This window comes from Dermochelys coriacea, chromosome 25 (assembly GCF_009764565.3).
Source record: "Dermochelys coriacea isolate rDerCor1 chromosome 25, rDerCor1.pri.v4, whole genome shotgun sequence".
NCBI classification, from domain to species: Eukaryota; Metazoa; Chordata; order Testudines; family Dermochelyidae; genus Dermochelys; species Dermochelys coriacea.
Genome location: NC_050092.1, coordinates 8,153,110 through 8,179,208, shown reverse-complemented (window position 1 = coordinate 8,179,208; position 26,099 = coordinate 8,153,110). Strand labels below are relative to the sequence as shown.

Genomic DNA, 26,099 nt, shown 5'->3' with positions numbered 1-26,099 from the left:
AGTTCAGCGGCAGCTTCTGGAGGCTGGGGGGTTTGGTTTGGAACCAGCTACCCTAGGGGCCTGTTAAGTGCTGCATTGTTCTGCAATTCGTCTGCCTGCAGTGCAAAAGGAGACATAGTCAGAACACTCATCTTCCTTTTCAGATGGACAAGTCTTTATTTTACATATACAAAAGCTTGAGATCCTTCCGAAACACATCAAACCCTAAAGATTTCTCCTACTCCTGTTGACGAGATGAAGCCCTCAGGCTATCGTTATTTATAAGCATCTGTCTTTTTCAAGTGGATTTTAAATAAAAGCAGCCAGTGGCAGCCCCCGATATTACGGACATCCCTCAAAGAAGCATGACAATGCAATGCTCCATTCTCAGCCTTCACTTCACTGGTGGAATGATACAGCCTCTGGCTTTAAGTGTTCTGGGGACTGCAGGAGAGGACGTCCCCACATGATTCTGGGGTTTCAGAGTAGTAGGGACCCAGGAGAGCTGATCGGCTGGAGATTTCTAGTTAAAAGGCCATGAAAAATGAGCCCTGCAAAGTGCGGTTACACCACGGTAGTCACTGGAAATAAAACAGGATCTGTACTCAGTGCTGGCACACCACGTTTCCAAGCTAGAGCGCTGCTGGCTTTTCACCCACACCAAGTTTTGGCCCTGAAGAACCAGCATAACTATGAGACCATGCGCTGGAGTCAACTGGGTCATGCAGAATTAGCTGCAATCCAACTGCAGACTCTCCAGGTCCGGGGAGGATAGAAAGAATCCAGGTGATTGTCATATCCCCGCTAGAGCGGGCAGCACCACCCCATCGTCTCTGGCTTGCAAAACGGGCCAGGCTGGATCTGGTGCTCCAGGGTGACAAAACATGGGAGCCCTTGGGCGTTATTTTTACAGTCACATTCCCAAGTCTAACCGCACTTCAAAAGGAAACACAAAGGACGTCCCTTCTCACCCTAGAGTTACGGCCATCATCAGGGGCTCAACAAAATAGACGAATAAGTGATATTTTTCATTAAAAAACCCTTTATATTCAGTTCATGTTGGTTTAAATCACAAGAATTTAGATGGGGGGGGACAAAAAAAACCCCAAGGAGACAAATACAAACATACAGCACAGAGCCTCCCCAGAAGTTCTTTCCTTTCACAGGAGCAGGAGGGGCAGGGGAACAAGACCTATGCATCATCTACGGTGCAACTTAGTGAAGTAACTCTGAAACACGGGGGCAAGGCGGAGCCAGTCTCCTTCACTGCCTTCAGTGTAGAGACCCTGCAAGTGTTCTCCTCCGTGCGAGATCCACAGCCTCAGCTGTCCTCCTCCTCATCCACGGATTCCGACTCCAGGCGGACCCTCTCCCTGTCCATACTGGGCCTTTTGATCTCAGGATAGTCTTGCGCACTGTCAGGGAGAGCACAGGAAAGTCACTGAGTAGCCTCAGTTCCCAGCTGGGAAGCGACTGTCACTCACGGGGGGGGGGGCAGGTGCTTGGGGCTACTGTATCCTCCTCCTCTCCTCATTCATACCCCTCTATGTATCCCTTCCCTGCCCAGCCACACGCCTCTAGCCATCCACTCTCCCCACCTCACACCCATCTATCCCTCCCTCCCTTCCCAACCAGCCACACTCCTCTCCATCTTCCCCATGTTATCCGAGCAACATCCTCCCCAGCCCCCAACAGTACAGTTATGGGACATCCCCGTGAGTATACTGCCCCTCCTCTCCATAACACAGATTTTCCTAGCCCCAGGCATGGCGCCGCCAGCCCATGGACCCGAGAAGAGAGCAATCGCTCCCAGGTAGGTGCCTCTCTGCTAACATGCACTTGCCCACAAGGATGGCTGGAGGATGTCATGCCATGCGGGTTGGCAGGGTTTACACTCAGTTGCTGGGGGAAGCCCCACTGCTTGGGGCTGAGGGTCTGCAGAAACACCTGATCACATACAAAAGGGGCACAACCCTGCAGAAGCCTAGAACTAAGGATTGGGATTTTCCCATCTCACTCCTTCGGTGCTAGGAAACCCAGTGACTTTGGCCTTGACACTCTTTGTAAAAGGTTTCTGCTCTGGAGGACCACACAGCAACGCATCACTGGGTCTTGCAGCCTCCTTGGCCCAGGGGCCCTGTGGATCTGCGGCCTCCCACCCCTCAGCAGGTACGAGATGAACCAGGAAGGGCCCTGGTCCCCTGCCACCAAGTCTCCCCAAGCCAGAAGCAGGTGCTCACTCATGTGTGTCTTCCGGGGATGCCTCTCGCTCTCCGTCGCCAGATCCCTGGGCTTTGTCTCGCTCCTTATCCTCCAAGCTCTCCCCTTTCTGGGACATGGATTCGCCGTTTACAGGGGCTGACAGATCTACAGTGGGAACAAAGTGTGGGGAGAGGACAGTAGGAGATGGGCGCACGCGTTCGTAGACTTGGCTCCCTGTTGGAAGCAACGGCAGCTGTTGCTTTCTCTTTCCCGCTCTCTTTGGTACTTACCTGGCCCCTGTCAGGGGAGGATCTGAGCGCCTTGCAGTCTTTAGTATATTTAGGGAGCTGTGAGGCAGGGGAGAGCTATTATCCCACTGTCTGGAGGGAGAAGGGGCTAAATGACTTGCTCAAGGTCACAGGGGAAGTCTGAGGCAGAGCAAGAAATTGAGTTGCAGGCTGCTAATCTAATCATTAGGCCATCCTGCCTCCTGAGAGTCTTTCTCACTCCCTCGTGATCTAGCCAAGATGGCAGCTCCACCGCCCTGGAGACTAAAATTCTCCATTTGTCCGCAGCACAGCGGTAGCAGGGAAAAGCTCAGCGCCATCCCACCAACGCTCTGGATACAGCACCGCTAAGAGGGGAAGAGATCGGTCCGGCTCTGGGACCTGTTCAGTCCTTACCCTCTGCTGAGCCCGCTGCCCCAGTTACGGGGGTGGATTCTGGAACATGGCCAAGGGCCACCACAATGGGGCATTCACAGCCACCAGATGATGATTGGATTGTCAGCTCTTCAGGGCAGGAAACTGCTTGCTTTGTACTTATACAGTGAGCAGCCCAATGGGTCCCTGGTCTCAGATGGGGTCTCTATAGGCACCAACAGATTTTGGTCGCTATCCACCTGGGGAAGATTTGAAACGGCCATCTAAAGGTGAAGCTACCCCCATTTGCTCCCCACTGGTTTGAATCTTGCATTTAATTTGTGCATTAGGCATGAGTTGGTGGCCACTGGGCTCTGACAGCTGGGCTGTAATTAGCCAGAAGGGCACTTCCCTTAGGTTTACATGCAGATCTTGGAGGTAGACTATGCTCCGCACAGCCCTGAACCAAACGGTGGCATCATGGGTGTCTGGGGTGTACCCTGCAGCAGTGGGAAACTGGAGGCAAAAAATTAACATACCCCTTCTTCAGGCAGGTCTCTTGCAAATACCTGCATTGCTACCGCTGCTAGGACAAGTGTCTCCAGCATTTCCATGCTGTGCCGAGCTTCGTCAGAGGGTGACCCTCCAGGAGCCTGCCCATCCCAGCCCCCACCCCAACGAGCCCAATCTGGAGAGCCATGAGGGAAGATCTTGCTGCCCTCTCTGCCCTCCCAGGAGAACCGCTGCACTAGGAAAGCCCCTGTAAGACACGGGTAGACAGTGACCCCGCTTCACCAGTCTCTCCCGGGGGAGGCGGGATGAGTCACTGGAGCATCTTTTGCTTTCAGTCTGCGTGTTTGACTCAGAGCAGTCATCTCTAAAGAAGAGCCCCAGCCCTCACCACAGGGCACCCCAGGTTTGCTGTGTGCCCAGGCAGGTTGGGACCCTCCCAGCATTATAGTTACCGGCATTCGTCTCCTCCTCTCCTTTCTCGTTCTGGGCCTCCCCTCCCGGCAGCTTCTCCTGGCCCTTCTCCACGTCCCCCTTGTCTTTCTCCATCCCAGTTTTGTTGGCTTTCTGGTTCACCTCGATCTTTGGCCCCAGGACGCGCGACTTCAGGCGGGTGTAAACCTCGGCAGCCTTCTCCATCACGTCCTTGTTAGCTTTGTAGCGACGGATCTGTCACATACACACCGTGAGGCGGAGCTGGCCACAGACTGGCCCCCTGCCACAGAGGAAGGTGCTCTCATCCCCACACATGCCTCCCTTAGCCCACCTCCATCATACCTTTTTCAGTGTAGCCACCACATCAGTGTGTTTCTGGAGGATGTGAGAGGTGACCTGCAGGGTTCCCAGCTCTTCCAGCGCACTCAGGCACCTCTTGATATCCTGCAGGTGGAGAGAGGAGATCAGAGATTTATCTCCACCAGGCAGAGGAGGTGGCAGGGACTCAAGGAGCGCTCTGTGAAGGTACTTAGTGGATTATTCCATCCCCTCTCAGGCTTCATGCCGCAGGGCAACCCCAGGATCTCTCCCTCTCCTGGGGGAGGCTGGGGAGCAGAGACACTGATAAAGAGGCTGAAGAACATCTTAGACTTAGATCCAAAGTCTATGGCACTTGCCACACAGATTCATCTTTGTCCCTTTCCCGAAACCCTGATCTTTCTCCTAAACGAGGCAACCTAGCCTCACCAGGAGCTGACGCCCGCTAGGCAACCCATCCCCACCTTCAGCTGTGCCGCTACTGCCTCCGGCATGGATCCATATCAGGTAGGCACTGTAGCGAAGCTGCCTATCAGCAGAGAGCACAGCTGTTTAGCAGCTGGGACACTGGCAGCAAAGCGGGGAATTCTCAGAGATAGGTAAGGAGAGCCCAGGGTGAAATAAAAATCACCTTTGGCACCATCTAGTGGCAAAATAAGTATTGCTCCTTTAAAACCGTGCGGAATCAAATGCATCACATAGGACTGTAGGAGTTCGACATGGAAGAGACCAATCTGATCAACGAGTCCATCCCCAGGCAGCAGAGATCTCAGACAATAATAGGACACTACGGTTAATATGCAGCATGAAGAACGTGCTAACAGATCTTGGAGCTGGCTCAGATGGAGGTTATAAGGTGGACCGGGGAGCCCCCCACAGATGTCAACATTTAAGGCTGGGCACCCCCAAATAGCATGAAAGCTAGAGAGTACACCACAAAGCTAAGAGTGGAAGCAGATCCTCAAGCCTACAAGATCATTCAGCAATCCACTGACTATTAAAAGCTGACAGATGCCCAAAGACAACAGGGTCTGGTCCTCGCATCGTCCGTGGTCACAGATGCCTGTGCAGTGGGCCTACAGTGCTCCAATAGGAACGGGGGGTTCTAATCAGGAAAAGTTTGACACTCACTTTGCATAGGCATCAGTGACACAAGGAGCAGGGAGAAACAGACCCCAGTCGCTGATCGTCCAGGGACACCCAAGCAGGAAGGAGCACTCTCAGATGAAGGACTAGACCTTGATCCCTGCCCCAGCCACTGGTACTCACCGGATTATCAACTTTCAGGGCAAACTTGATCTCGCTGTGAAGTTTCTGAAGTTTCTCTTCAATTGTGGGCTCTACGATCATGTAAAATAAAGAGGCCAAGGCATTAGCCCCCTCTTGGTTGCTTTTAACTCATCGTTAGTCCAGCAGGACACTGAGCGTTTGAAAGCACAGAGAACGGGCACTGGGCATCCAGGGCCTTCAGCTCTGATTCCATATGACCCCTGGGAATAGGCAATATGCATAGAGTCTCCCCAGAAGCTGGAAGAATCGGGAATGGGCTAACATCAGAACCATCATTGCTTGGTTATCCTGAGCTGGGCACATTGCTTGAACCCCCTTGTTCGCCTTCCAAAGAAACCACTTACAGCCAGCAAGGAGGGCCCACAACAGCTCTGCACTGAAGAGCCAAATCAGAGCAACACACTGGACCTCTTTTGTGGAGACATTCTCCGCACCCCATCCCCTAGGTCAGGATAACTGAGCAAAAGAGTCCCTCCCCGCTCCCCAGAAGTAACCTGCTCTCTCACCCTTCTTCTTCTCCATCCTCCTCTCTGGGATCGCGTCAGACTTTCTCCGGCCTCGTTCCACTCTTAAGGGTCTGCAGCGGGTTAAGGAAACAAAAGTAAGAAGCTGCTCATCGGCACCTCTGCAAGTTAGAAATACCCACTGCCCTGGCTTACAGGGGAGGATGATGGTCTCACACTTCTCACTGGAGAGGGCAGGGGGACGCCCTGCCTTCCTGGCAGAGTTTTACCCACCGGGTTTACATGGCAGCACACATGGCCCTGGCACCTCCTGCTGTAGGGGTTGGCGTACTCCGGGTGCATTAAATAAGGGGAAGGGCTGCACCAGCTCTCTGGGCAGAAATAACGCTGCTGCTGAGCACTTCCACCACGCTTGCAGCCTTGGATCTCAAAGCACATCACCGAGGCGGGCGAGAGCCATTGTCCTCATTTGACAAACAGGAAACCCGAGGCACAGGAGGGACTAAGGCCCACATTCTCAGTCGTGTCCTGAGCGCCCTTGGCTCCTGTGGAAGTCAATGGGAGCTGGGGGTACTCCGAACCCCTGGAGAATCGGGCTCCAGGGATCGAAAGCCTACAGGCCACTTCTGATGTGTCCCAAAGTGATTTGCCTAAGTCACACAGCAGGTGAGTGGCAGAGGCAGGGGTAGAACCCAGGGTCTTGACTCTCACTCCCATGCTGGACCAGAGTCATTCCTATTTCATTCCTGGAAATCACAGGCCTCCCCTCTCCTGGGGAACAGGCTCCTAAGGGCACTATCAGCGGTTCTTGACACCTTGCAACCCCCTGTCCCCGGGAGCAGAGAAGAAAGCAGTCCCAGTAATGACTGCAGGCACCAAGAGATGTTCCCTTGCTTAGAGAGGCCTGTGATCCTGTCACTCCCCTACATGGTACTGGCCCTGCAGGCTGCTTGGACCATCCAGCTGAGGCGGGCTCGGTTAAAGGCACATGACATTAGAGAGGAATCAGAGGTGCCTTAAAGATTTGCTCCAGCAGCACTCCCTTCCCTTCTTAACACTGTCAGAAACCCGGGATGGGAAAAGAACCTCGCCACCTCCCTGGAAAGCTGCCCAGAATCCCAGCACAGCTCTGCCATGGGCTCCAGGAGGGGAACCTTCCCCCTGCCCACGGGGGGGGGGGGGGTGTCTGCCAGGAGGCACAAGAAGAGCTTCCCCCTCCCCCCCCAGCAACTATGCCTCCAGGGGGAAGGGGCCACGAGGAATTGAGAGCGCGGCAGAAAGATGCTGACTTGTTGCGAGGTTTCTCCTCTGATCGGCCCCTCTTCTCCTTTAGATTCGGTTTCCTTGACAACTCTGAGGGCTGCTGCTTCTTCAGCGGCTTCTTTACCTTCAACAAGAGAACAATGCAGACGCTGAGAGCTGTGGCAGGCCCCTTCTCGCTGCAGGACGGGAGAGGATGGTGATGTCCTATTCCAGCCCCCCCCCCCCGGCGCGCATTATCTGTGTTGTGGGGATACCAAGAGCTAGTGCCCGTTGGCATGTGCAGTGCCTAGCACAATTACATGGAAGTTTCTGCCCCAAAGAGCTGACAACTGAATTAGATTGGCTTAGGGTCACCCAGCCTTCCGCAGCACCCCCTAGAACTGGGCTCTGACCTATCAGAACGCTGTCCCCCTGCCAAGAATACGGCCACGTGCTGCTCCGATACCCAGAGGGATGGTTTCAATCATAGTATTTATACAGGCTCCATTGGCATGGTATCCAAGCATTGCCCTTTGCACACGTATACTGTAGTGCCTTTTACCAGAGGATCTCAAAGCTCTTTGCTAATATTAGACATCACAGCTCCCCGAGACGCACGTTTTCCAGCTGGAGAAACTGAAGCACAGAAATGTCCCCAAGACTATTCAGAGAGTCAGTGGCAGAGCTGGGAATCACAAAGTCCCCAGTTCCAGCCATGAGACAACACTGCTTTTACAGCTTTTCTCTCCGGCAGTGGAGATGGAGTGGAGAGAAGAAAGGAGATTTGCACATTTCAGACTCTCCTATCCCCCCTGGACAGCTCAGAAAACTGGCTTAGGGAGATGGGTTATGGAGATTTCCACCTCAAGCTCAGCAGTTCACATCTAGGCTGGGGCAGCAGTGATCAGAAGTTGTGACCCATACAGCAGCTGTCTTGTGTGAAATGACTTTGATAGGTCTCTGTCCCCTCCTAGCAACCAAAGGTCTATGTCACATACACCCCCTCACCACTACGACAGCACTAACTAGCCTCAGTGCAGAGACCAAGGACTGAATGGACTGTGCAGACTGTGATCCCCTTTTACCCCAAGGTTGGAGACGAGGCACTCTGGTGGGGTGGAGGGGCAACGTAGGCACTGCTGGCCATGGCCAAGGGCCAGCACTCCAGTCTCTCGGGCCATCAAGCTGGTACCAGAGGAGATCACTGCTGTCTTCAGGGGAGAGGCCTCTCTCCGGGACCTTGCCTGGCTCTTTAACTGAAGTCATAGACACAAGAGCATCCACCCTAGGCTGGCATGAAATGCCAGCAGCTTACGGCAGCCCTCCTGCCCTCACGAGCCAAGCGGGCAGAATTCTCGCAGAAATTCCAGTTGAGTGCCAGTGTAACTGCTGCTACAAAGCCCTGCTCCATTTCCTGCCATGCCTGTACCCTGCACTGGCTATACTCAGGAACTGCTCTGGCTGGTCCAAATACAGCAAAGGAACCACATTTAGAGAGTTTTCCCAATCCAAATTCCTGAAGCCCTCCACAAACTGATGCACAGAGATCACTTCGACCAACAAAATGCAGCCAGCTCTGGGGTGGAACATGAAAGCTGTTACACAGCTTCCAGCAATGCTACACAACAGGCTAGGACAGGAAGTGAAGAAGTATCCAGCACCCAGTTGAAACTCCCAACAAAGCTTAGTGAGGCAGAATATATGTGCCTTCTTTAGAATGAAGCGAGGATTCAGGGCTGACCTAACGGCTTCACCCGCCAAAGGGTGCCATGGGATCCTCCATGACAACAAGCAACTAGAGCCTGGTTCAACATCTCACCTACGAGCCTCTGCGGAGGAGTTCGTTCACAAAACTAAATCAAGGCGGCTCCGTCCTGCCCACCTCTCGTGACTCTGGCAGTTTATTCCCTGGCTAAGCTGCTCATCCAAGCAAGCCATGCTGACTGGAGCCGCCGTGACAGCCCTCAGCTACCCTGGGCAAGGCATCAGCGGGCGGCACGCCTGGGACATTCAGCAGGGCAGGTTTCTCCTGGGTCTGGCCTGAGAGTTTCATGAGCAGTGCAGGAGTGACTTCACACAGGCAGCAGCAGCAGGGTGAGCTTCCCTGACCGCAACCCTTCCCAACGCCCCGCGATCTGGGAGAGAACCATCTCAGGGGCGAGAGGGGCATGCCGCCACCTCGGCCTCTCTGAGGCCAGCAAAGGTTTAGTGCCAATCACAGGAGGGGTTCAGCGATGCCCCCAAACTCACTTCCCATGCGATCACTGGCTGCGAATGGGCAGCCTGGAGGCCTGGGTCCCTCCGGTCCCACGTGCTCACCTCTTTCTCCAGCTCCAAGTCAGAGTCTGATGACAACTGGTCCTTGCCTCGGTTCTTCTTGCCTTTCTTGGCCACCTCGTCATCCATGCTGCTGTCACTGTCTGAGTGCGCCTCCTCCCCCTTCTCTGCCTTCTCCTTCTTCTTTTCCTTCTCCTCTTTCTCCTGCTCCCGGAGCCTGCGGATCTCTTCCTCCTGTTCCCTCTTCCTCTTCTCCTCCAGCTCCCGGCGGCGCTCCTCGTCACGTCTCTTCCATTCGCTGATGCGGTCCACATCACTGTCGCTGTCACTGTAGGGGACAGAGTGGGATGGATCACGGGGATCAGAAAAGCCCCTGCAGAGACAGGGCCCGTGCACCCTCCACCCCAACTCTGAGCGCTGCTTCCACAGAGTCCTGTAGGTGCCCCGGAGCTTTGTGCCTCCCATACACTGCGGAGAAGCACCAGCCTTGCTCCCTGGTACACCAACTTTTTGCAATGTCAGATTTACAGTGGACCATGGGGCATGGGCCATCAGACATGCCCTTGCCCTGCAGAGGCCTGAGACCACCAAGCAGCTGCACACAGTTACCATCACTCACTGCCCTCACCTGCTCCCAGGACGTGCCCCTTTTCTGAACGAAAGGAGAGCTGGCAAGAGAGGCCAGCCTGACAGCCCTGGAGACTGAAGGCCTCTGGTTACCCCCAGTGGTGCATGCTTCCCGCTCAGCGCCCAGCCAGTGCCTGAGCCCTGATCTGGAGGGATCTCTGCATTAGGAGTTCAGTCTCCAGAGCATATGCAATCCCTGGTCCCTCTGCCCAGGTTGCTGACGGGAGGCCAATTAGTGCCAGCTGCAGGGATGGGATTCCCGCAGAATGGTGAGCCAGCCGAAATCCACATTTCCAGCCTCAGTTTGGGCTGCAATTGGTATGTATGGGTCAAATCCCTCCGGACCCTGCGTTCTCCTCCCTACGCTCCACACTGGGCCCTTTTGAATAACTAAGCCTGTCAGTTCCAGCCCCTTCACTTCCCCCTTGATGATAGACCAGGTCTACACTGGAAGCGTTGGCTGGTTTGCAATGTCAGGTAGGGGTGTGATTTCTTAAAGCCCTGGTGTAGATGCACTTAGACCAGCTTCTGCCAGGATAGCTTATTTTGCTTGGGGAACCAGTACAAGCTACACCAGCAAAAGCTCCTCTTTGCCATATACACCAAGTCTGCACTAAGAGACTTTGCCAATGTAGTGATGCTCCTAGAGCTACCCCGGGAAACCTTTTCTAGCACAGACTAGCCCATAGTCAGAAGGGCTGCACAGAGTGGTGAATGTCTGGCAGCGATTGCCATGCAACTCACATGAGACATCCCCTCTGGTGGCAACTAAGGCTACTGCCCCTCCTTGCTAGCTATCTAGGCACTGACATGGGCCCTGTTATTATTAAACATTTAAATCGTGGCAGCGCCTCGAGGCCCCGGTGTGCAGAGTGCTGGACAAACATTTTGTACCTGACAGTCCCTGCACTAAAGAGCTCAGGCGAGAGCTCTCCCTCTCCGTGGTGCCTGAGCGCCTCCCATTTATTCATGCATTTGTCCTCGGAACACCCCTGGGGCTGAGGTTTGTAATTTTATCCCCATTTTCACAGATGGGAAAACCGAGTCAGAGAGAGACCAGGTGACTAGGAAGTCGGTGGCAGAGTCAAGAATCATACTCACTGGCCAAACTCTGCTCAACGAGTCGGGACTCCCCTGCGCCAACACGAAAGATCCCCATCCCAGCCGACAACAGACTGGAGAGTGTGATACCTTGGCTAGCACCTGTGAGAAGCCAATCCCAGGCAGAGCCTGGGGCCAGCGACCCAAGCCCCGGGCCACACTCCTTTGCTGCTGGGCCAAAGGAGATGAAAACATCTGAATACCAGAGCAGGCATCCCAGCCATGCCCCGGTGCCCCTCACCAGGGCTTCGGCTCTCACCTGTCGCTGCTGGAGCTGGTCGGAGCTCTCTCAGGCTTTGGTTTCCTGCCGCGAGGCTTTGGGGGCGGCTTCTCAGCTACAAGACACAAGGGATCAGGGATTCAGCACAGCAGAACTCAGTCTCCTCCCCACCCCCTCCGACAGCCATATGCTTCGTGCGCGAAGGAAGGGTAACCCAGTCCAGGGGACAGGAGGGCCTGGTTTCAGTCTATCTGTTGGGGCATGGATTAATGAAGGCTCCTACACGAACATGGATTGCTGAGCTCACCCAGCCCAGCTCCCTTCCATAACTGCCTGGGAAGAGCTGGAAGAAGCCTGGATAGCTTCCCTTCAGCCCTACCTGGCTTCCTGCCCCGGGGAACCTTCTTCACAGACACATCCGAGTCGGAGTCTGAGTCGGAGTCCGACTTAGTCACGTCCACAGTCTCATTTTCCTCTTCCGAATCCAGTTTGGAGTCCGAGTCGGACCCTGAATCCACCTTCTGTGAGCAAAGGAGAGAGTGTTGAGGGGGATCTGTGCGTGGGTCCGAGAGGAGGGAAGCGGTACCGCCTTCCCATGGGAACCATACGTGGGATGAAAGGGGAAATCTACCTCCAGCTCCCGTCGGTAATGGATCAGTGTCTAAGGGAAGCTAGCGGGGGGATTCCCTGGCGAATCCTGACACACACAGTTCTGTTATCAGCACACATCATGTAGTGAAATGGTCAGTTTAGTATCAAGGCCTTTGTTATGCAGGAGGTCAGACTAGATGATCACAAGGCCAGAAGACACCACTAAAATCTATGCTCACCCAACTCATCAAATCCATGTGCAGGAAGCCTGTTATTCCTGCTCACCCCTCCTAATCCTCTTGCCTCACCTCCCTGCTTCATTCCTACACTGTGGGCAACATGGAATCAGAAATTTAGTCTCTTCCATTCCTCCCAGCTGCCCTGTGTGTTTGTATTTCCTTTCCACCTCCGGCCAGGTAGAAGGGGTCTGTCTGACTGGCTAGCCACAATCTGTTCTGGATGCCAACTGGCAAAGCCAAGCTTTCAGTGCCAAGGGGCTAACCCACTGCAGCAGTGCAGGGAGAATGGCCTACCAATGGGGCAGGGCTGCTCACTTCAAGGGCCCCTTACCTTTTTCTTCCTTCCGCCTGCGGACACCCTCCTGGGAGCTCTGGCCACAGGCTTCTTCTCTGGAGTAAAGTCCTGGGAAGGGATGGACATATTCCTATTAGGAAAGGCCTCACTTTGGCTGCGGGAGCTTCACCCCACTACTCTCAGCACTAACCCCCATGCCCAGACCCTGACAGCGAGAAGTGAGGGCACCTTCTGGATATACCCTAGGGTGGCATCAGGGGGGTAAAGAATGGCTCCAGGTCAGCCCGTCCAACTCAAATGCCTTCCCCTCTTCATTATCCAACAGCCCTTGACTTTGATCTCTGCAGACCACGGGTGCTGCCCCAAAGCACAGGGACTTGTCAACCCAAGAACAAACAAGCTGTCCAGTCTTAATTGGGACAAGGAACAGATATTTATAATGTCCTGGCAAAGATGCGTTGGGCACCTTAGAAAGAGCAGAGACCCAGCAAGACATGACTTTTCACAAAGCTGAAGAACAGCGGGAGAAAGAATTGCACAGGGGGGCCCAGCCAGTCAGCACCAAATGGCATGAAGGCAGGCCTTGAAGACTAGGGTGGCGTTCCACACACCATGCCAACCTGTGCTGCCTGCTGTCACCACCCAGAGATGCCCAAGCCCTGGGCTGGACTCAGCACTCATGGAAGGAATTGGCGACTGCACTAAGCCAGCAGGGGAGGCAAAGGCATATGTGTGTGTATATTTATATAGCAGACTATTCCAAATTCTATCCCTCGTGCTTCCTGTGGCCCATTGAGCTGGCAAATGCGGTCCTGCACAGTGCAAGAGAGAGGGCACAGTGCGCCTTGTCCTATATTCTCTCCAGGATCCCGTTAGTTAATCAGAATCTGCCCACCCCATCCAAAGCACTGCAGCACGGGGGACTCTGTAAACCACTTGCTCACCTGGTCACTATTTTTCTCTGACTCAGAAGAACTTTCCGAGTTCTCCTCTTCCGAGGGAGACGCACTGCCCTGGTCGAGGTCGCTGGATGATTTCCGGGGTCGTTTAGCCACTGGCATCTGAAATCAGAGAAACATCAATGTAACAGCTGCTGCAGGCTGGTATATTCCTCACTACTGGGGCCTCTCTGCCCACAGGATCAAACAAAACCCAGTGGAGCAGGGCTTTAACCACCACTCTCCTTACTGTTTTCTATAATAAACTCAGAACAACAGCCAGCATGCAGCCTACAGATACATAGAACTCATGCCTGATCCCATGCACCGTCTACACACTGTGACAGGGTCTTCTGATCGATACCAGTGCAAGTATATGTAAACGGAGCCAGTTATGTCAGTTGGTGGGTTAATCCTGGTGTCTTGGCTACCTCTGAACTTCGGATTCTCTCTGATTTCCCTCTAGAGTATCAACAGGAGAACCTGTTTTCACGTTCATCCTAAAAACACCCTGCTGTGCCATGTGGCTGCCCCAAGATAAATGCAGCTACCTCTGGATTGGATCGCAGCAGCTAAGTGGTGGGAGATGCGACCACCCTATGTACAATTTCTAAAGTGCTTTGTGAGCCAAGTGTAAACCCATTATATAAATGTAATCATCTTCCTGTTCCTAGCCAGGCGATACCCCACCCAGATCACAATGGGGCAAACTTACTTTCATAGCTAGCGCTTTTCGTTTCAGCGCACTGTGGTCGCTCCCTTTGTCGGACTCCTCATCGCTGTCTAGCTTCTCCATGGCCGCTGCAGCAACAGCAGCAACTGCCATGGCAGCCGATTCTTCTTCCTCCTCTCCTCCATCGCTTCCTGCCACCGGGTCGTTCTCGGGAACCTCGCTGTCTGAGGAGCTCACTGGCTGAAAGAGCAAAGAAATGGAAACGTCAGGGGTTACTGATCAATAGCAGGTCTCCCGATGCATGTCAGCACAGCCAGGAACCAGGGAATAAGAGAGCTAAGCACGATAGAGAGGAGGATTGAGACACTGCCACATGACCAGCTGCCGTCAGAGTGCTGTGATAACTCCCCTGCTGACAGCAAGCTAGACAGAGATGATATCCATGATAAGGGACAGTGTCATGCTGACCTTTTAATGAAACTGCTTCTACAGCAGCGGCTCTTCCGCTTTCTAGACTACTGTACCCCTTTCAGGAGTCTGATTTGTCTTGCGTACCCCCATATTTCACCTCACTTCAAAATGACTTGCTTACAAAATCAGACAAAAAAATACAGAAGTGTCACTGCCACTATTACTGAAAAATGGCCGACTTTCTCATTGTTACCGTATAATTATAAAATAAATCAACTGGAATACAAATATTGTACTTACATTTTAGTGGAGAGTATACAGAGCAATATGAACAAATCGTTGTCTGTGAAAGTTTAGTTTGTACCGACTTCGCTAGTACTTTTTATGTAGCCTGTTGTAAAACTAGGCAAATCTCTAGATGAGCTGATGTACCCCTAGAAGACCTCGGAGCACCCCCAAGGCTACACGTACTCCTGGTTGAGAACCACTGTTCCACAGCCCCTCTAAGCTCCCCTCAGCCAAACGCCCTAGAATCCCCTCTATAATCCTGTTCTATGCCAATCCCATCCAGATCATTTATGAACAAAGACAACTCCCCAAGGGACCCCCTTCCATCTCTGGGGTCAACTAGTGCTGCAGTCTGCCCTCATGATCCCACCTTCACCGTGCTGTGCTGTGCTGAGCTGAAGGTGCTGCTATCATATGGCCCCTCTGACAAGCCCACTTGACTCTTCCTCACTGGTGAGCCAAACTCCAGCCTTCCTTTTCTCCACAGGGTACTGGAGAAGGTGACCTGCTCTCACCACCTTGAAAGTAACATTCTCGACCGGTTTCACTCTGGCTTTCAATCCCTTCATAAGTGAGCGACTCCTCTTAGGGGGGCTGATGAGCCTTTGATCACAGATCCCTCTTCACAAGCTACTTTATCCAAGGGCAGCTGCAGATACTTTCCCATCAGAAAGTTTCACATGAGGGGTTGGATTTCACCAACACTCTGCTCTCCTAGTTTGAATCCCACCTCTCGGACTGCCCCTTTAACCATCCGCAGTGAAGACTTCACAACTTCCTGTCATTCCATTATTATGCAGTACCACAAAAGGCCCCACCTAGGGGTCTCATGCCTCACTTCAAGCATGCACATCACATCTATGGCGACAATGACCAAGCTCTCCATTTTCCTTTACTCAGATTCCCATTTCTGTCATGACTGCCACTTCCAGTTTCCTACTACTGGAATTCTTCCCTCTGGGTAAGAAGCCCTCTTTGTCCTATGTCCTTGATGCTCCCGGCATTCTCCTTAACTTTGCTCCCAAGACCAAAAACCTTGAAGTCACTCTTGACTCCAAATTTTTCTTTCCGCCTTTACAATGCCAAAGTTCATCTTTTCCTCGAGCCCATCTCTGCGGAAATCCTTTCTTTTGCCTTAATCAATTGCTGCCTTGACTGCTGCAGGTCTCTCTTTAATGGCTTCTTAAAACCCTGCTCTGGGAACTTCAGGAAGAGCCTCTAGCTCCAGACACCAGGACTTTATCCCCCCAGCTTCTCTTACATTCAACGATTTCCCACTCATCTCCGTAGCCAATGTTAAGCTGCTCTCAAAACTCTCCACAGAATCATCTCACCCTATATCTATGCCCTTGTATCCAGCCATCTCTTCTGCCTGTTGACTGCAATCTATAGGCTCTCTCTCAAACTGCCACAGTTTGGGTAGTGGATTGTTGCTCATTCATTTGGGGTACCCTTTCGGTCTGAAACTGTCTTCCTCTAAGCCATCTCCTCTTTATCTCACCTTAAAGCCTTACTTTGTCTCTTCAGACCAGCATATATGAAGCAGCTCTGGACACCTTTAGGAAGATCACTATGTAATAAATTGCATCATTCAATTATGGTTACATATAGTGTCCCTCATACACTGAAACACTGGACTGTAAACAGCTTTCTCCGAGTCTGATCCAAAGCTCATAGAAGTTAATGGGAACCATGCTAGTGACTTCTGTGGCCTTTGGTTCAGGTGCTCTGATGCCAATGACGAGACTGACATCATCTGATAGCCTGAGCACACGAATGGGAGCCAGGAACTCTGCAGTTCTAATTCTTGCTCTGACACAGATTTCCCCTGTGGTTTTGGACAAGTCATTTATACAGATGCCTAATCGGAGGCACAGAGTTGAGCAAGTGTGAGGAGGGTAGTTATTTTGCTCCCAAGAAAGGAGATATTTGACATGGAAGCTTTCCAATACCACAGTGACAGGCAGCAGGAAAAGGAGGAAAGGCTATTTGAAGGCACAAAGCACAGAGGTGCGCAGAGCCCCTAGTCACGGCTGATCACACATGAGTGATGCTCGCACACTCACCGGAGGGGCACTGTAACTGGCATGGGGGTTGTTCTGGATTTCCCACAATCCCTCATTGAAGCCTTTTCGCTTGTTTGGCTTCCCATATTTGTCCTTGTACTTGTCGTAAGGGAACAGGTCCTTAGGTCCCAAGAAGGCTCTGTGGGGGGGGGAACAAAGCGGAGGTCAGTCCCAAGTTGCCGGGAAGTAGGCAATGGCAAGGAAATCACGTGGACAGTGAGGCTTACGTCTCGTGTGTCCCAAAGAAGAAGATGGGGTACTTGTTCGGCGGGGGTTTCACAGCGCCATCTGCTATGTCATCAATCTGAAACGAAGCACAAAGCAGAAGGTGGTCAGAGATGGCAGATTAGGGTGCAGCATCAGGAGGCAGCTAACTGATGCAATGCTCAGATTGGCTGTTTCACACACACACTGCAACAACACACTGAGGAAGGGAGCCTTCTGCACACTGAATTCTAAGGTCGTTTTTAGGGCCAAGCAGGATCTGTAGGCAAGTTACAGCAGGGAACCAACTCCACCTGTGGTGTTGCAAAAGCTTTAGTCTAAGCCTTGGGTTCAATCTCTTTAGGGCTGGGAATGCTGCACAGGTTATAGGCTCTGCATGCGGGGGGGAGGGAGGGGGAAGCGGGGGGCACACAAATGTCTTGCTTGGCTACCATAAGAGCACATGGAAGGACTCCCAGAAGAAGTATTTAGAAGGAGGGAGATTGCTCCAGCAGGGACCCCCGAATGGTCCTTCCTGACTGGAGAAGGCTATAGGAAAAGCCCAGGCTGCTGGGAGGCAATCAGGCCTGAGGCGATTGGCCCTTAACACACCAGAAACCCTGCCTTCCCGCATGTCCCACTGGCTCCAGTCAGTCACTTGCACATGGCATAGCCAAGGGCACAGCTTCTAGGCACGAGCCCAGGAATGTTATGGGATCTGTGATTACAGAAAAGTGGGAGCATACATCCAAGTGGGTGATCTCCCACACTGGGGAAGTCTTCACAGGAAAGGGCCCCCCAGGGGAGGGGGGAAGCTAAACCAGAGCAGACTGGGACTCCAGCAACGGGAGCATCCTCCTGATTCTGACCAAGTTTTACTGGAGCCCCACATTCTAGCACTAGCCAAGCACAAACAGTGCACAGGCGAATTAGGATAGATATACTAGAGGATCCTGTGGTGCATGAGCAGGATGTGCATGATCTACAATGTGCATTGTAGATCATGCATTGTCTTCCCAGCTCCAACGTCCACAACCATCCTCAAGTATCCACCACATCCCACTTCCATGCATTTGCAGCCTCTTGCCACTATGCTCCCCCACACTGTGGTGACCCTACCCCGCCTTCAGCTTACAATCATCTTTACTTTTCAGGACCACGACCCAAGGCATTCTCATCCAGATGTGTTCCTCACACACGATGACCCTTCCTGATCATCAACACCCAATATACCCCCATCCTCTCCAGGAACCATCACTTGACTCCTTCCCCACCACATGCCACCACTCTCTGAGTCTCATCCATACCCCTTCCAAGCATTGTTGCCACACAGCGCTATCACCCTACAACCTCATCACACTGCAGCTCTTAATACCATCACCTGACACTCAATAACAGACCAGTAACTCCCACCTGCCCATGACAACCCCCACCTCCTGTGATCAAGCACCCCCATTCTGGATGCAGTGTCTCTAGAAACCTCCCTGATCCTGCTGCAGACCAGGGCCAGTCAATAGGCAGACTGCAGGCCAAATCCAGACCGCCAGACGCTTCTGAACAGACCCCGAAAACTTTTTATTTATTTATTTATCATCATTACTGTTATTTTTTTAAATTATTTTCTCTGGTCCTTGACCAAGAAATTTGGACCTTGACAAAAATAATTGACTACCATATCCCTTTCCCCATCTCTTCACAACCCCCTGAACCCCACAATCCATCACCTTGCCCCTCTGCACCCATCTCCCCCAACACCCACCCCGGCATCTTTCCTTATACCCCCACCTCCCCTTAACACCCACCCTTGCATCCCATGATGCATTACCCCCTGCACCTCATCTCCCCACTACCCACCCCTGCACCCCACAATCTATCACCTTGCCCCCTGGCTCTCCACCTCCTCAGTGACCACACCATTATCTCCTCCTCTCGGTCTCTCCTTCTCTGCACCCCATGGCACATTGCCCCGCTACCCCTGAGCCCCATTGCCTCTACCTCCGCATGCCCTGCTCCCCACAATCCCCACCCCGCACACCATCACCCACACCCCACTCCCCGGTGCAGAACAGGCCCAGACCTCAGGCTGGACTAGGGGTTCCCCGCCAAGGATCTCCCCATACAGGGATGAGCTGGGCTAAAGATCTTCCATAAGGAAGGGACGGAGGGGGGTCCCCTGGGGATGGAGGAACCCTCATGAGAGGCACTTAGGGCTCCCCCCCGGGGCTGGGGATGGGGGGGTCCCCCGCGGGGCTGGGGGCTCCCCCCCGGGGCTGGGGATGGGGGGGTCCCCCCAGAGTTGAGGGCTCCCCCTCGGGGCTGGGGGGTCCCCCGCGGGGCTGGGGGGTCCCCCCGGGGGGGCTCTCCCTCGGGGCTGGGGGCTCCCCCCGAGGCTGGGGCTGGGGGGGGTCCCCCGCGGGGCTGGGGGCTCCCCCCGGGGGTGGGGGCTCTCCCTCGGGGCTGGGGGGTCCCCCCGGGGAGAGGGGGTCTCACCCGGGCCGGCCAGTGCGGGTACCCCTTCATCTTGGCGAAGACCAGGTCTCCGGGCTTGAAGCTGTGCGGCATGGCGGGGCCGGGCCGAGCCGAGCCGGGCCGGGCCGGGCCGGGCTCCGGGGGCGGGGGGCGGGGGGAGGGGCGACAGGCCGCAGCAGAGGCCTAGGCCGCTGGCACCGCCAGGGAAACGGGGGGGTGGGGGCCGGCAGGAGACTGGCCCTCGGCCCGCAGGATGTCCCGCCCCTCCTCTCCGCAATCCCGCAGTGCACTGGCTCCCGGGCCTGCCACTCACCTCTCCCCTCCAATCGAGCCTCGGCCTGGGGCCTGGGAAGTAACGGGATTGGGCCGCTGTCTGGGCACGCGGGGCGGAGGTTGGGGGGGTATTGGAGGGGTGTGACCCCGGGGAGCTGTGAGGGGAGGGTCTCGGGGCTCTACGGGCCGGGGCGGGGGGGGTAGGTGGGTGTATGGGGGGAGGAGCGGGGGGGGTAGGTGGGTATATGGGGGGAGGAGCAGAGGGGGCGGGGGGGGCGTGAAGGGGGGTGTAGGGAGCCTGAGGTGCGGGGGGGAGGGTGAGTATAGTGGACGTGGAAGGGATCTAGGAGGGGTGATGAGGCAACAGAGAACGGGGCGGCGGTGAGGGTCTCTAGGGCATGGGTTATAGAAGGGACTTCTCGGGTGAAGAGGGGACTATGGGGGATTGAATGGTGGGTATAGAGAGGAAGAGGTGATTACAGGGGCTATAAAGTGAAGGGGTATGGAGGGGTGAGGGGTATAGATGGGGTGAGGGGTATGGAGGCATGAGGGGTATAAATGGGGTGAGGGGTATAGATGGGGTAAGGGGTATGGAGGCATGAGGGGTATAGATGGGGTGAGGGGTATGGAGGCATGAGGGGTATAGATGGGGTAGGGGGTATGGAGGGATGAGGGGTATAAATGGGGTGAGGGGTACAGATGGGGTGAGGGGTATGGAGGGATGAGGGGTATAGATGGGGTGAGGGGTATGGAGGCATGAAGGGTATAAATGGGGTGAGGAGTATAGATGGGGTAAGGGGTATGGAGGCATGAGGGGTATAGATGGGGTAGGGGGTATGGAGGGATGAGGGGTATAAATGGGGTGAGGGGTATAGATGGGGTAAGGGGTATGGAGGCATGAGGGGTATGGAGGGATGAGGGGTATAGATGGGGTGAGGGGTATGGAGGCATGAAGGGTATAAATGGGGTGAGGGGTATAGATGGGGTAAGGGGTATGGAGGCATGAGGGGTATAGATGGGGTAGGGGGTATGGAGGGATGAGGGGTATGGAGGGATGAGGGGTATAGATGGGGTGAGGGGTATGGAGGCATGAGGGGTATAGATGGGGTGAGGGGTATGGAGGCATGAGGGGTATAGATGGGGTGAGGGGTATAGGTTGCCAGGAATAAAGAGGGTGGTATATAGGTGTATTGGGGAAGGAGGGAGAGGAGAGAATAGAGGGATGGGCTAGAGCAGGGGTTATCAAACTAGGGGTCAGGACCCCTCAGGGGGTCGTGAGATTATTACATGGGGGGTCGCGAGCTGTCAGCCTCCACCCCAAATCCCGCTTTGCTTGCAGCATTTATAATAGTGTTAAATATAAAAAAGTGTTTTTAATATATAAAAGGGGGTCACACTGTGTTGCTGTGTGAAAGGGGTCACCAGAACAAAAGGTTTGAAAATTGCTGGGCTGTAGGGAAAAGGGATAGTACGATAGTATGGAGGGTTTTACAGTGCAGGGCTGAGCTATCTAGGGAGATGAGAGAGGTTAGAAGAGAGATGACCTAGTATATGTATTCTTCATTGCTGTATCCCTTTAATGCCCCTTCTTACTGCTTTGCTCCATTTTGTTCCCTCCACTTCCTTGTCTTCCCCAGGCTTTCTGGTTTGCCCTGAAACACTGATTCTTTTGGGAGGCTGATTTGCACTGTGATGGGTGCAGTGTAAGAACCCAAACAGACTGATCACTGTATTCTGGGGCATTTCCCAGGCTGGTTGCCGGGGGATAATAATACATAGCTCTTATTACAGGACAAGGGGGTTGTACAGGTGACAATGGGGCAGAATTAGTATTGCATCCTTCACCTTCTTTGTTGAAAGTGTTTGACATTAATTGCACAAAGACCCTCAAAATTAAACACAATAATAATTAGGACATCCCTTCTGGCCTGAAAATTATTAATTTATAATTAAAGACGCCTATATATATCCAGAAACCTGCAGCAGTGGGAGAAGGGACCTTCCAATCCCCGTCACCAGAGGTGTTATGGAACTGAATTGTTTTCTTTGTCCTGTTTAAGTGATAAGCCTCTAGACTAGGGGCAAGGACCATGTGTTCCCTCGTCTTGTTATGGTGCTGAGTGTAACACACTGGTTTAGTGCAGGTAATCCTGTCTCTCTCTCGTGGCTGGCTCTAGCAAGCAAAAGAGCCTGCTACTGATAACTAAACAGGTTAGTTCTGACTCCAATACGCCCTTTCGAGTTAATGGGATTCTTGAATGAGCACTAGGAAAAAGGGGCAGCATCAGCTTGTGTGTTCAGACCCTAACCCTACACCCACTGAAGTCAATTGAAAGCCAACAACAACTTCAGTAGGTTCAAGATTAGGCCCACAGACCCCAATGCAGGAAAGCCTCTCTTCAGGGTCTGAATGATGAAAGTGCTGAATTTGACTCCTCTTGACCAGTCTCTGTGCATCTGGCCACATTTCATTATCCTGACAACACTCAATAAATACTATAATATGAATAACAATAGCTAATACTTAAAGAGACAGCTAGAGAAACGAAACATAGGCTCTACAAGTGTGACAACATTGTCAACAAGCAGGTACAAAACTTAATTATAGAAATACAGTATAATCAGACTGCTAAAAAACTCAGTTAAAATCGTTTTGGAGAGGTTTGGATTTGAACACTCCTCTGTGATGTCTGCAACCCAGATGCAACAGCATTGGGCTAGTACATGAGAACCAGAAAATGAAACAGAGTCATGTATTGTCCAAGCCCAAATGGAGTAAAGTGCAAAAAGCATTTGTAAACTAGAGTTTTAATATAGATTTGGACAGATTCTGGCTCTCGGGGCTTGTCTTCATATACAGCGCTACTGCTGCACCAGTGCAACCATGCCACTGTAGTGCTTTAGTGAAGATGGTCCTACACCAACAGGAGAGCTTCTCCCATCAGCATAGTTATTCCACCTCACGGAGAGGTGGTAGTCATGTCTGCAGAAGAAGCTCTCCTGCCAACATAGCACTGTATGCATAAGGCATTAGGCTTTTTCATATCCCTGAGTGATGTAATTATACTGATATAGGTCTCAGAGTAGCAGCCGTGTTAGTCTGTATTCGCAAAAAGAAAAGGAAAAAAAAAACACCCCACCAAATGCATCCGATGAAGTGAGCTGTAGCTCACGAAAGCTTATGCTCTAATAAATTTGTTAGTCTCTAAGGTACCACAAGTCCTCCTTTTCCTTTCCTTTTCTTTTTGATATAGGTCTGTAATGTAGATCTGGCCTTAGTGACAACAGGGCTTTGAAAAGGAACTTGCAAAAGTGTAACTAAGTTTTAATAACCCCAGGTAAGGGGGTTAAAATGCTGGTAAGGGAATGTCCTTCTTTTATATATGGGGCCAGATTCTGGACAGTTATATAAACCCAGATGTAAACCCAGAGTAACTCCACTGAAGGCAGTTAAATGTATACAAATGTAACCAAGAGTAGAATCTAGTCCCATATATTTTATACTTGAAAGTATCTCTTTGATTCCAAAGCACAATAGAACATATCTTTGTAAATCTGTCCTTCATTGCGTAATGCCAAGAAAGGAACAGAGAGCACTGAAAAGAATTGGGCCTGGTCTTTGAGCAGGGGGTTGGACTAGATGACAACCCTGATATTCTATGATACACGCAGTGTTGTATTTTGAAACCTATTTAGTTAAACCAGTGCAACATTTTTAAACCTACTGCTTTAGCTAAAGTTGATTCCAAGTCGATTTCAGCTAAATTGATACAGGTCAGGATTAAGTGGCTTCAAGAGAATCCACGCAGGAGTTTGCACTAATTTAAGTAAATTGATATTAAATCTCATTTTAGTTAAACTGGTGTAATTTCTATGCGAAGCTCTTAGAAACAGCAAGCCAAATTCAGCAACCATTTGAAAGCCGTTGAAAGTTGACATGGGGTGTCAACAAAAATAATCATGTGTGTGTATGACTTAGGCCATGTCTAAACTACATTTATGTCGGCAAAACTTTTGTCGCTCAGGGCTGTGAAAAACCCCCCTGTCCTGAGTGACATATGTTTTGCTGGCATAGGCGCTGCTCGTTGAGCTTGGTTTTATGATGTTGATGGGAGAGCTCTCTCCCATCTCCATGGCTGTATGGATACGGCTGTGCCACTCGCTGTAAGTTTGTAAGTGTAGACAGGGCCTTAGTGACAACTTGTCTAAACTAGCTGGACGTGCCAGTGAGGAGCATAGATTTACACAATGAAAACATCCACACCCTGTATTTAAAAAACTTTTGCATAGCAATTCTCCCCCTGGGGAGAGGATGAGTGAAAGAAAGAATCTCATATGACAGATGTTAATCATGTTGCTTAATGCATGACTGGAAGGCATTCAAATACTGATGTGATGAGGGGGAATTAAGAACCTATGTAGAGTAGAATAAAATAGCACCTAAAAGCAAGGTGGGGGGAGGGATGTGGGGTGGGGGGAGGGATGGGGGATGGGGGGAGGGGCGGGGTGTGTGGGGGAGGGATGAGGGACGGTGTGGGAGGGGCAGGGTGTGTGTGGGAGGGATGGGGGACGGTGGGGGAGGGGTGGGGTGTGTGTGGGAGGGATGGGGATAGAGTGGGGGAGGGGCGGGGATAGAGTGGGGGAGGGATGGGGGTTGGTGTGGGGGGAGGGGCGGGGTGTGTGTGGGAGGGATGGGGGATGGTGTGGGGGCAGGGGCGGGGTGTGTGGGGGAGGGATGGGGACGGTGTGGGGGAGGGGCGGGCTGTGGGGGGAAGGGATGGGGATGATGGGGGAGGGGTGGGGTGTTGGGGGGAGGGGTGGGGGACTGTGGGGGAGGGGCAGGGATGATGGGGGAGGGACGGGGTGTGTGGAGGAGGGATGGGGACGGTGTGGGGGGAGGGATGGGGATGATGGGGGAGGGGCAGGGTGTGTGGGGGAGGGATGGGGGACAGTGGGGGAGGGACGGGGTGTGTGGGGGAGGGATGAGGGACTGTGGGGGAGGGGCGGGGTGTGTGGGGGAGGGATGGGGGATGGTGTGGGGGGAGGGGCAGGATGTGTGGGGGAGGGATGGGGGACGGTGTGGGGGGAGGGGCGGGGTGTGTGGGAGAGGGATGGGGGACGGTGGGGGAGGGGCAGGATGTGTGGGGAAGGGATGGGGACGGTGGGGGAGGGGCAGGGTGTGTGGGAGAGGGATGGGGATGATGGGGGAGGGGTGGGGTGTGTGGGGGGGATGGGGGATGGTGGGGGAGTGGCGAGGTGTGTGGGGGATGAATGGGGGAGGGGTGGGGTGTGTGGGGGACAGTGTGGGGTGAGGGATGGGGGATGGTGGGGGAGGGGCAGGATGTATGGGGGATGGTGTGGGGGGAGGGGCAGGGTGTGTGGGGGAGGGATGGGGACAGTGTGGGGGGAGGGATGGGGGACGGTGGGGGAGGGGCCGGGTGTGTGGGGGAGGGATGGGGGACCGTGGGGGAGGGGTGGGGTGTGTGGGGGAGGGATGGGGACGGTGTGGGGGGAGGGGTGGAGTGTGTGGGGGAGGGATGGGGGACGGTGGGGGAGTGACGAGGTGTGTGGGGGAGGAATGGGGGAGGGGTGGGGTGTGTGGGGGAGGGATGGGGACAGTGTGGGGGGAGGGATGGGGGATGGTGGGGGAGGGGCAGGATGTGGGGGGGAGGGATGGGGACGGTGTTGGGGGAGGGATGGGGACGGTGTGGGGGGAGGGGTGGAGTGTGTGGGGGAGGGATGGGGGACGGTGGGGGAGTGATGAGGTGTGTGGGGGAGGAATGGGGGAGGGGCGGGGTGTGTGGGGGAGGGATGGGGGACGGTGTTGGGGGAGGGATGGGGACGGTGTGGGGGAGGGGGTGGAGTGTGTGGGGGAGGGATGGGGACGGTGGGGGAGTGACGAGGTGTGTGGGGAGGAATGGGGGAGGGGCGGGGTGTGTGGGGGAGGGATGGGGACAGTGTGGGGGGAGGGATGGGGGATGGTGGGGGAGGGGCAGGATGTGGGGGGGAGGGATGGGGACGGTGTTGGGGGAGGGATGGGGACGGTGTGGGGGGAGGGGTGGAGTGTGTGGGGGAGGGATGGGGAACGGTGGGGGAGTGACGAGGTGTGTGGGGGAGGAATGGGGGAGGGGCGGGGTGTGTGGGGGAGGGATGGGGACGGTGTTGGGGGAGGGATGGGGACGGTGTGGGGGGAGGGGTGGAGTGTGTGGGGGAGGGATGGGGACGGTGGGGGAGTGACGAGGTGTGTGGGGGAGGAATGGGGGAGGGGCGGGGTGTGTGGGGGAGGGATGGGGACAGTGTGGGGGAGGGATGGGGGATGGTGGGGGAGGGGCAGGATGTGGGGGGG

At 53.8% G+C, this 26,099-nt stretch overlaps 1 protein-coding gene across 1 annotated transcript; it reads right to left on the bottom strand.

The window, feature by feature from the left end:
* Positions 1-135: 135 nt before the first annotated feature.
* Positions 136-19,721, bottom strand: HDGFL2 (HDGF like 2). Its single transcript, XM_038384326.2, has 16 exons — positions 19,502-19,721; positions 17,035-17,111; positions 16,808-16,946; positions 14,085-14,282; positions 13,376-13,492; positions 12,468-12,539; positions 11,686-11,827; positions 11,346-11,421; positions 9,401-9,686; positions 7,129-7,226; positions 5,882-5,952; positions 5,355-5,425; positions 4,110-4,211; positions 3,788-4,001; positions 2,220-2,346; positions 136-1,394 (listed from the first exon to the last, which is right to left on the bottom strand). Exons 1-16 carry the CDS (start codon positions 19,571-19,573, stop codon positions 1,301-1,303), a joined length of 1,956 nt encoding a protein of 651 aa, XP_038240254.1. The 5' UTR covers positions 19,574-19,721; the 3' UTR covers positions 136-1,300.
* Positions 19,722-26,099: the final 6,378 nt, after the last annotated feature.